This window comes from Sorex fumeus, unplaced genomic scaffold (assembly GCF_029834395.1).
Source record: "Sorex fumeus unplaced genomic scaffold, SorFum_2.1 ptg000078l, whole genome shotgun sequence".
NCBI classification, from domain to species: Eukaryota; Metazoa; Chordata; class Mammalia; order Eulipotyphla; family Soricidae; genus Sorex; species Sorex fumeus.
This window is the reverse complement of record NW_026606135.1, coordinates 11,239,514-11,251,208: the sequence shown is the minus strand read 5'-3', so window position 1 is coordinate 11,251,208 and position 11,695 is coordinate 11,239,514. Positions and strand designations below refer to the sequence as shown.

Sequence of the window (11,695 nt, the reverse complement as noted above, 5' to 3'; positions counted from 1 at the left end):
AGTTTATTTTTTTTTTTATGTAGGAGTACTGCTATTTATTCAGCCACTGATTAGCTGATTGAATTGTGCATGAACTCCACCTTTTCATTTTTTATCATTTTATTTATTGAATCGCCGTGAGAGCAGTTACAAAGCTTTTGGGTCTAAGTATCGTTCATACAACGAAACACTCATACCTTCACCAGTGCCCATTCTCCACTCCCAACAACCTTAGTATACCCCCATCCCAAACCCTCCCCGTGTGGCAGATGATTTCCACTTTACTTTCTCTACTTTGATCACATTCAATATTTTGATACCAGACCCACCATTATTATTTGAGATTTTAACCCAACACTCAGATCTGCTGAAAAGGCAACAGTAGACAAATTGCTTTTTTATTGCTGGTTATGAATAACATATGATGTCGCATGGCTGCAGTAGTGGCCACATAATTTTGAAATTTTAACACTTAAGTCTGGAGGGATTTCTGCCAAAACCTGTTGGGTTCCAAGATTTGCTCCTGAGTTTCTTGGATCATGGCCATTAAGTAGTTTGATCAGAAGCCAGAAAGGCCGTTCGTGGGTGATGACTTGGGGTCTCATTGGGGTGGGGAGGACAGGACCGGCTCCACCCCCATCTTGTGAGGCACTGTGTGTCTCGTCAATGTGGGCCCAAACCTGACTGTCCAATAGCCTCTGGAGGATGATGGCCACCGAGCCACCAAGAGGGAGCAGGTGGAGGGACAACACCCTTCCTCCCTGGGGTGGTCCGGCGACAGTAACCTACTGTGTGGTCCGGATGCATTTCTGCCAAAATCCGCTGGGTTTCGAGTTTTGTTTTTGAGTCTCTGAGATCATGGCCGTTAAGCAGCTTGATCGGGAGCCAGAGAGGCCATTCGTGGGCAATAACTTGGGGTCTCGTTGGGGTGGGGAGGACAGGACCGGCTCCACCCTCATCCCATGAGGCCCAACAAGTTTTGTCACTGCGGGCCCAAACCTGGCTATCCAATGGCCTCTGGAGGATGGTGGCCACCGTGCCACCAAGGGGGAGCAGGCGGAGGGACAGCACCCATTCCCCCCTGGGGTGGCCCGGCGACAGTAATCTACTGCGTGGTCTGGACACATTTCTGCCAAAAACCACTGGGTTCGAGATTTTTTTCTTAGTCTATGGGATCATGGCTGTTAAGCAGCTTGATCAGGAGCCAGAGAGGCCGTCTGTGGGCGATGACTTGGGGTCTCGTTGGAGTGGGGAGGACAGGACCAGCTCCACCCCATCCCGTGAGGCCCTGCGTGTCTTGTCACTGCGGGCCCAAACCTGACTGTCCAGTGGCCTCTGGAGGATGGTGGCCACTGGGCCGTCAGGGGGAACAGGCCAAGGCACGAAACCTATTCCTACCTGGGTTAGCCTAGCACCGGTAACCTACTGCAGGGACCGGATGCATTTCTGCCAAAAGCTGCCGGGTTTCGAGATTTGTTTCTGAGTCTCTGGGATCATGGCCCTTAAGCAGTTCAATCAGGAACCAGAGAGGCCATGCCTCCAATTACATAGCTGAGCTGGAGGTGGTTTGTGGGTGTGTTTTCCACATACCTAACTTTTCTTGGTAAACTTAGCCCCAAGGTTTTGGGGCCTGGCCAAAGGCACAGCAGCAATTTTGGGGTATCTGGAAGTCTGAAGGCACCATCAGGCTGCTGATGCACAGGCCTCACAGGTATAGATTAACCTGCTGGTGGCACCATACCCCCTGTAGTATATTTTCTTAAGGATGTATGAATTACATAAATCTTTAAGTCTATATATGCATTTATATCTTCGAAGTCCCTTGTTACATCTCACATAAATTATGTGGTAGGTCGGGAATGCCAGAAGCCTTACTATACTATTTTACTATTTTAAAACTCATGTGTTTATAGAAAATAGAAGAATTGTCATATGCTGAATAATTGGACAAGATAAGCATTGGATTGTTTCTAAAGATCTCTGGAATATTGGGTTGTGGGTTAAAGAAAGAATTAATGGAATATTGTAAGAGGCACAAGAAATTAAATTTAGTTTAGATTATGGTGATTTGAAGCTTCATGGTGACCATGTGAAGATAATCAGTGGGCAATGAATACAAGACTGAAGTTCATGGGAGAGGTGTGAACGGGACAGAAGATTGGCAATTTCTTTCTTGGAGGTAGCTGGATGAAATAAAAATAAAATGCAAAGAGAGAAGAAAATGGTCCAGGAGTAGAACCTCAAAAGTCACTCACATTAAAGATGTACGGGGAAGAAATAAATGGAAGCAGAAAGAAAACTGAGAGGCTGCATGAGCCAATATTAGGTGAGCTTTTGTGTGTGTGTGTGTGTGTGTTTGCACGTGCACATGCGTGCATGCATGTAAAAATCAAGCATGTAGTTTCAAATGCAAATACAATATGGTAGTAAAATATGGTGAGGTTAAAAAGAAAAATATACAATCAGTGCAAAATTAAAAAAGACAAAACCCAGAATCTGGAGGTTCTAAGTCACCTGAATGAGGGAAGTTTAATGGAATGTTTAAACTGAGCCAGTTAGGTTCTTAAGAAATCCTCCCAAAAAAACTACTGGAGTTTCTGAGTATGGCCCGGATAAAACTAATTCAGAGAGGCTAGTAAACTCCTTTCGGCCCCAGTGCCCAAGAAAGTTCTGAAGGATCCAAGAGAATCCAAACCTGAGTTTAGTAAATGGCAAATGGCACAAATCTGGATGCGACAGGACTGAGAAATCAGTAAGATTAAAGAAAATTTCATTTTGGATCCTTCTCCCTGGTCTGATAGTGCTTGCATTGCCTAGACCAGTGTCTCTCCTTCTCTGTGCTCTACTTTCAAACTTTTTTCCTTCCTGTCACCTCCCTGTTGATCAGCTGACCCCCTAATTTTGTGTCATGACCCTCATTTATAAGACTTTCACCTGAGCCCTCCTTGGAATAATCCTGGGGATCACAAGGGTCATATTTTGAGAGGGCCAGAGGTGAAAATTGCATAAACGGGGGGCCAAGGCATAGGAGCAAATTGGTAGGCAGGACTGCCACAAGAATGGAACAAGGTTTGAAGAACAGAGAAAGGTTGGGAAACACAGGTCTAGAGTCAGAATTAAGCTGGCCCTGATTTGTGAAATTCATGTAGAAAAATACATATACTTGTGGGGAAATGAAGCTAACAATTCCTTGCTTCTTATTGCTGATCAGAAAGCAAAGAAACTGGAAGATCGGGGCTGGAGCAATAGAACAGCGAGTAGGGCGTTTGCTTTGTACGCGGCTGACCCAGGTTCGATTCCCAGCATCCCATATGGTCCCCTGAGCAATGCCAGGAGTATTTCCTGAGTGAATGAACCAGGAGTAACTCCTGTGTATCGCCGGATGTGACCACAAAGGAAAAAAACAAGCAGACAAAAAACCCCAAAAAACAAACAAAAAACAGAAACTGGAAGATCAAAGATAAAACCAACTAAGAGAAAGCAGAGTGAGAAAAAAGTTTGTCAAGTATTTTGACTTGATATTTTGACTCTTTGGAGGCACAGATAATCACAACAGTCAGAACTATTGTAGTTCTGTATCTATCAGAACTGGGAAAAGTTTGACACTTCAAATTCTAAAATGAAAACCAGAAATCCATTTAAAATTTATTGTGCTGTTTTTATCACTGTAATGTTAAGATTGTTTATTTCCTTTCATTCTATGATACATAATGTTACTCTTTTAACAGTGAAGATGGCTTTCCAGAGTAAGGTTGGTCAAACTTCCCCTGGATCTGTTCCTGATTCCTCAACTATGATAATCTAAGAAAAGCCCTTGACTAACTTTCATTAAGATATCTTATTTAAGTTCACGGGGGTGGGGTGTTATAAAGGAGAGATAATGCACACAGAACTGAGATGTGGGTTGACCCCACAGTAAAGTGCAAGTGCATGTTTAAACAATTATTGTGAAACTAAATATCTTCCATTTTAAATTTGAATAAAATGGAATGTAGCCTGCCACACGGCAGAGTCTGGCAAACTCCCCGTGGCGTACCCAATATGCCAAATACCAGTAACAATGATGGGTCTCATTCTCCTAAAGAGCCCTGAATATAATCTCAGGGCTAGGATAAAGGAGACCTTACTGGGGCCTGCTCGAGGCAATCGACGAATAACAGGATGGTTTGTGATTTGTGATTTAAGTTCACAGTATGTAAACTTCCATTTTGAAATTGTGTTCAAATAAAAGTCTATTCAAATTTAAAATGGAAGATATTTAGTTTCACAATAATTGTTTAAACGTACTTGCACTTTACTGTGGGGTCAACCCACATCTCAGTTCTGTGTGCATTATCTCTCCTTTCTAACACCCCCCCCTGGAGTCCAGTGTCCTTTAAGGTGTGAATTTCCTTTATTTTTTGCACCCCACCTCCCTGTCTTCCCCCTTCTCTTTCTTATGCCTTGGAATTAGTATCCTCCTTCAATAAAACAATTTCAACTCCCTCCCTAACACACAAAATGAGCTAGATATTTTAGTGGATTATCAGTTTCAAAGGACTAAGGGTATTCATCCCTAAAATAGTTACTATTTAATATATTAAATAGTTAATAGGCTTGAGCTAATAGGGAAAAGGAAGTTGAGAAACTAGGAGAATACTAGTTTAAAAGGAAGATCAAGTATGGGCCGAGAAAATAAAGCAGGGATAAAAAGAAGAGTCATTAGAATGATTTTAAGGATGGAAAACATTCAAATATATGAGTGGGTGGAGGACAGGACCCATCCTTTGTGGAGAGAAAAACATGGGCACAGAGGGGATAATTAATGATATGAGTCCAAAGAAATCAGTTTTGAACTGAAATGAGGATATCTCACCCTTGGAGACTGGAGAGAAAGATGTAGATGGGAGTGACCACAGAGAAACTGCTACGTCTGGGAAAGAATTCAGGCATTTGGGAAGGGCAAAGGCTCATGTTTTCAATTTGTGTGATGAAGTAATACTCTAGTGGGAAAAGCCTTGCTGTCTGAGAGTGCGCATGTGTAAGGGAATGAGCAAGGGGGGAAATGAGGACAATTATACAGGAAAGAAAGAGAAGATCCACATGTTACGGGGCTTTCGGTTCTTGAAATGGGATGATGAAATTGGGAGGTGTCCTTTGATCCTCTTTACGACCATCACACCCTGGGGAGACACTTCTGAGTCTCGGGGTGGCTGTGTCATCCCGTGTCCCCCACTCCCTCAACCACCACTCCCACCCCCCAGCTCAGCAAGGCCTGGATCAAGGTCAGGATGGGTTCAAGTTACCTTCTCTCTTCAGGTTACAGTCTAGTAGTCCTAAGTACAATTCTTACGTCAACTCAGCAAAGGAGTCTTTTGAGATACGAACATTTTGAAGGACGTATTCCGATTCTCGCATGGTCATTCCAGTTACACCCTAATGCTCTGGTAGGATTACTAAGCAGAAACGCGGAAGCATATACAGGAGTTGTGAAATACTGAAACGCACAGATGAATCTCAGAGTCGTCACTATCAGGCAATGACGAAATGTGAGACAAAATATGCTTCAAACTTCAAGAATCTCTGGACGCTGAGTGTCATGGAAACCGTCTCACAAGCAGCCCAGAGTCATTTATAAACCGGCGGTTTTACGAAGGGACCCCGGTGACAAAAATGACGACCACCCAAAGTTCAGAAGGCACAAAATGCAGTCCGGAGCCCGAAACAGGCTAGTCCGTTCTGAGAGGAAGAGGACGATTTCCCTAAGATCTCGAAACACCTATTCTGAGGCTCCCCCGGCGCCACCCACCGTCTGCCCTCGAGTTGGGTGCTCCCAGCTGACTCGCCTTGAGCACCCAGGGGCGCCGCCGGTCGCGGTCGCCAGCCGTCACCCGGGAATGCCGCCTCCGCGCCTCTCTGCGGAAGTCCCGCCCTCACTTCCGGCAGCGGAGAAAGGGGCGGGGCCAGCAGCGGCTTCCGCCTGCGGAGGTTGGCGGTTTCCGCACGTGTTTCTTCCTTCGGGGTTCCTGATCTGCCCCTTTCCCGGGTCCTCTGGACCCGCTTCCGATCCAAGGATGAAGGCGGTAAGTGTCCGCAGTAGTCGGGTCCCGCGTTTTAAGATGCTTTTGGCCGAAGCTGTTGCCGATGCAGAGTTTAGGCGGATTCTTGTCCGAGGGCGAGTGGGGGCGGTGGCCTGCGCTCCAGGTTGTGACTTTCCAGGACCCCACACAGTGAGCTCTTCACACAAGCCTCTGTTTTGGTGGCCAGTGCGGCTCTCACACCACTGCATGGGGCCGAGGTGAGGCCGACACGGAGCAGATATCCGTAGGATTGCGGACTTTGAAGTGTTGCCTGAGTTTTTTTTTTTCCTAAGCCCCATATTTTTCGAGGAGAAGCAGGGCCCCGATTGGAGACGAGTATGTCTTTTTAATTTTGGGAGGGTGAGAGCTAGCCTTGGTGCTTGGATTACCGAATGAGGGCGTCACCGGATGTAAAAACAAAGGTATCCAGAGGCCTGGGTTCGATTTTGCCTTCCTGAATGGTTTTTGACAAGTCACACAGGCTTAGCCTCATCAGTAACGTGAAGGTAGCAGCCAGCAATCACGGAGTTGGCTTGTGCTGAAGATAATGTTGGAGCACTTAGAAACAGTAAAGCAACATGACACTGTAGGGTTTATTTTGTGTTTTGCTTTTGTGGTCACACGCAGGGGTTCTCCTGGCTCTGTACTCAGGAATTATCTCGAGAAACCATCTGGAATGCTGGGGATAGAACTCAGGTTGGCTGAATGCAAGGCAAACATTCTACCCGCTGTACTATAGCTCAAGCCCCAAAGCTGTAGTAGTTTAATTGTTAATGTTTTGCTGGAGTGTGCTCAGCAACACTCCGTTGTTGTGTTTGTGCTCCGAATGTACCTAGTTGGCCGAGGATAACCGCTCACCACTAGATCACTAGATCCCTGGTTTCTTAGCAGCTTTATGTGGGAGGAAGATCTGCTTAGGAATTGAAGCTCAAGTGCTCATCTGTGGAATTTAGCTCTTATATGCAAGATCTATGGCAGGGAGACATTAGAACTGTGGAATTACTATAATGAACTTTATACTAAGTTCTCTTTAGCCCATCTAGAAAATAATGTGAACTTTGGTTGTTTTCTAGAGAAGAAATAAAAAACAGGTCCCAAGCTTCCGGAAATTGATAAAGACAAGTAAAGTCAAACTTGAAAACAAGCTAAAAAACAAGCAGTTTAAACAACAAAGTACTCTCAAGAAGTACCGTAAAGAACAGAGGAAATTAAGGCAAGCTGTAAAAGATGCTGTATCTAAAAGACCCATTCCATTGGAGGACCCAAAGGAAAAACGACCAGGTAATTATGTCCAAGTGCCCTTGTTTCTGGTTTTTTTCTTCTTTTTTTTGACTTTTTGGGTCACACCTGGCGATGCACAGGGGTTACTCCTGGCTCATGCACTCAGGAATTACTCCTGGCGGTACTTGGGGGACCATATGGGATGCTGGGAATTGAATCTGGGTCGGATGCGTACAAGGCAAACACCCTACCCACTGTGCTATCGCTCCAGCCCCATGTTTTTGTTGATTTTTTCCAAAATAAGTTTCATCACCAGGGATGTATCTCAGTGGTAGAGAATGTGCTTTGCTTAGGAGACACTAAGGCCCAGAATTCAAAGCTTCTTAAAATAACTTTCTTATAATCATTCTTGTTCTTAGATCACCCTAAGAATAGGAAAGGTTAAGGATAGATGTCCTATGTATACTTTGGCTCATTTGCAGGAGAAAACACTTCAGTATTCATTGGGAGAATGAATGAATACTCTTATCATTTGTCCAGAGAGCAGATTTGAAGGTGTAGTTGGGGAGACAAACTCAGAGTAGCTCATATACATATAAATGGGCCTCATTCCAGTGTCACTTTCCCACTCACTTGCACTTTCTTCATAGCACTGCCAAGGTTTGCTAGATTTCGAAGTGTCTGAGCTTTTTTTGAATATGAAAACTTGGAGTGAAATTGAACTATAGTGATGGCGGTTCTTTTTTTTTTTTTTAAATTACCCCAGATATTCAAGACAGGTAAAGAATATGGCCACTTTGACACCAGTTCTTCTGCAGTTTTTTGGTACCTTCATGCTATCCGAAAAAAGACAAATGAAGAGACTGAGGGACAGAGAAGTTAGAATGTTAGAATGATTTTTTCATTCTTTTTTTTGTTTTGTTTTGTTTTTTTTTGCGGGAGGTGTCACACTTGCCAATGCTCAGGGGTAACTCCTGGCTCTACACTCAGGAATTACTCCTGGTAATGCTCAGATGACCATATAGTATGCCAGGGATTGAATCTGGGTCAGCTGTGTGCGAGGCAAACGCCCTATACTATCGCTCCAGTCCCTAAGTTAGAATGACGTTTAATTGAGACTTTATTAGAGGTAAGTACCTAAACTGTAGAAAGAAAGGTAATTGAGGATATTGGTAAGAAGTATTTTGAATGATTGCTGTTCAACTTAAGCATGGAAATGTAGACAGTTCAAATTGTCAGTAGAAAGTTAAATGGTCAGAGGATTTAAGTTTGTGTATTTGCTAAGGGAAGTAAAGTAAAAGCTAAGGGAAATGTAGTGGAATTAATCAAATGGGAGCTGGAAGAATAAATGTGACCAGAATGGGCTAAGCAGTAAGATTGGGGGTATGTGGTCCCTGAAGAGGATGGCAGTAGAATGGAAGTGAAAGTCATTGAAAATCAGAAGGAGCTAAGGAACTGTGGAGACACTTATATGTCTCCAATATAAATTGCTTGCATAACCTGGGAAGGCTCCCGATACTTAGATTTCAGGAGTCAGAGATGCCAAAATTTTACCTGGCTCAGAACACATCAGTTCAACAAGAATTTTTCTCCTCTTCCTATCAGGAGTGCTTCCATTTTGAAATCCTGGATGCAGAAAATTTAAGCCTTTTTCATTATAGACACAAAAATGCAGAGTTTGGCATCTATAATATTTGTTTCTGAGTTTTTGGTTTGTTTTGGTGACACAGGCAAAAGGATCCAGTGGGAAGAGGAGGAAGAAGAGGAAGCCCTTCCTTTAGACATGATGGATGAAGATGACTTACAGTTAATGAAGGATTTAGGACAAAGAGCATCATTTCTAACAAGAGATCTTTCTTCTAGGTGATACTTCACTTATAATCCTTTGTTATTCTCCACCCCCCTCTTTTTTTAAAACCTTTGTAAAGCTTTGTTATTGTTTATTTTTTATTGAGATCATGTTGGTTTAAAGCACTGTTTCAGACTTACTGGTTCATACTTTTTAAAATCTTAAGTTATTGTACATCCTTTCAGTGTTAAGAACTTGGTCCAGGGGCTGGAGCGTTTGCCTTGTACATGGCTGACCCGAGTTAGATTTCCAGCATCCCATATGGTCTCCTGAGCACTGCCAGGAGTAATTCCTGAGTGCAGAGCCAGGAGTAACCCCTATGCATTGCCAGGTGTGACCCAAAAAGCAAAAAAAAAAAAAAAAAAAAAGAACTTGGTCCCAAATTTTTCTTAGGTGCTTATTATAAGATGATCAGCTCTGAAAACCATGTATACAAAGAATAAACCCTATGATTTTGGGTTGATGATTGAACCCAGGTCTCAAGCATATAAGGTGTGTATGCTTATATATGCCCCTGAGGTACATTCTTGCCCCCTTATTATCTAAATAAAGGAAGTTCATGAGTAAAATGACCTCTTTTTAAAAATGTAGAGAGCATTTGCTTTTTGAGTCTGAATATTGAAATATAGAGTAAATAGACCCTGTTTCAGAATTGGCAAAACAGTTCTGAGTTCTGTTGGACCAGGATTTAAATTCTTGTTACCATATTGGTGGTTATTATTTCCACTACAGAGAATAAACTGATGCTTTTTTATAATAATAAGTAATGGAAATTTAAACTTAGATCTTTTGGACTGCATAGTCTATGCTGTATTCTGAATGGTTTATTTATTTCTTTTTCTTTTTGGGTCACACCCAGCGATGCTCAGGGGTTACTCCTGAATCTGTACGAAGAAGTTACTCCTAACAGTGCTTGGGGGTATCATATGGAGTGCTGGAGATCAAACCCAGGTTCACCATGTGCAAGGCAAATGCTGTACCCACTGTACTATTGCTCTGGCCCAATGCTTTTAGAAGATTAAAATAGTGAAATATTGCACTTGGCCCTATGGAATATTCTTCAGAAAGAATCTGCTTTATAGACAGTGTCTAATGAAATCCTTAGACTTTGATAGGAAAACTTAAATTACAGGCTGGAGAATTATTAACAATGGGTACTTGCACTGCACATGGCTGACCTCGGTTTGACCCTGAGCACCACGAAGAGTCATCCCTGAGGACAGAGCCAGGAGTAAATCTGAGCACATCTGGGTATAGCCCTAAAATTTGAAAACAACAACAACCAACTGAGGTTACCTAAGGACAGACAGAAGTGAAATAGAAGGGTCTTGTGATTTATAGTGGAGGGTTATTGGCAGTTCGGTGGTAGGTCTGGTATCACACTGTACACCTAATGCATAGAAACATTAACACTAGTTATAGAACTTTTTTTTTTTAAACAGAAAAGTTAAGGAAAAAATAGTGTGGCTTTTACCTTTGTTTTGAATGTAAAGGGATAACTAGATGTAACAATAGTTTGAGTCTCTGCTATATATTATTCATTTACAATTCAAATATCTGCTATATATGTGGTTAGTTAATAATCTGTACACCTGTTGATATTTTGGCTTGTGATTCATTTCTCTTTACTTTTATAGTGATAGATCTCTGGGTTTCTGTTGATTTTTTTTTTCTCCCTGCAGTGAGCCTGTTCATGCCAAGAAACGAAAGCATGAGAGTGTTATAGATAAATATGAAAAAATACCAAGAACTCTTCAAACTGCACCAGAGAAGGAACTGATTCACTTACTTCCTATCAAAGACAAAAGTGGAATAATCCCACAGACTAGGGAGAAGCCAGGTGAATCTAAACAGCTTGTGCATTAATTAAAAATACTGTTTTTTTGTTGGTGTCACATTAAAAGGTAAAGGCCCTCCCGTTGATCGTCGATTTGCTCGAGCGGGCCCAGTAACATCTCCATTGGAGACTTTGTTGTTACTGTGTCTGGCATATCGAATACTCTCGGTAGCTTGCCGGGCTCTCCGAGAGGGGCGGAGGAATCGAACTCGGGTCGGCCATGTTGGCCGCTTGTAAGGCGAACGCCCTACCTCTGTGCTATCGCTCCGAAAAGGCAGTTGTATTTTGAATGAAATAAAATAACCTATACAATTTGTATAGGTCTACCTAGTCATACCTATACTTCTAAAACAGATGTAGTTACAGTTAATTACCTAGCAGGCGTGATAGTTTTGGACAGAAAAACCTATGATCTTCTAAGTTGTTTGTTGCACTGTGAGTCTAGTGCAAGCTACAGCATTAGGGTGACTTTTCTAGAATGTTTCATGAAGTTCTGTGGTTTCTAAAGTTAGAACAAATCAGTTACCCTTAATCCTTGTTCTCTTGCTCCTACCTCTATTGTGAAATACAACACAAAAAAGTCCAGAATTAAATGTTATAATAAACATATTTATAAAACTATTATCCTGTTAAGAAACAAGTAATACCAGAAACTTAAAAGCTTGCATCACTTAATCACTAATTGCTTCATCACTTAATCACTAATTGCTTCCTCTTCTCAAAAGTGCTTTTTGGAGTTTTACACTGATC

The 11,695-nt window shown here is 42.5% G+C and overlaps 1 protein-coding gene across 1 annotated transcript in view; it reads left to right on the top strand.

Moving 5' to 3' along the window:
* The first annotated feature begins 5,948 nt into the window (after positions 1-5,948).
* The window catches only part of NOC3L (NOC3 like DNA replication regulator), a 29,821-nt gene continuing 24,074 nt past the window's right edge, over positions 5,949-11,695 (top strand). Inside the window, exons 1-4 of the mRNA XM_056130464.1 lie at positions 5,949-6,041; positions 7,112-7,319; positions 8,990-9,122; positions 10,791-10,948. Of these exons, the coding sequence (XP_055986439.1) occupies positions 6,033-6,041; positions 7,112-7,319; positions 8,990-9,122; positions 10,791-10,948 (508 nt within the window). The 5' untranslated portion in view covers positions 5,949-6,032. The remainder of the gene's footprint in view (positions 6,042-7,111; positions 7,320-8,989; positions 9,123-10,790; positions 10,949-11,695) is intronic.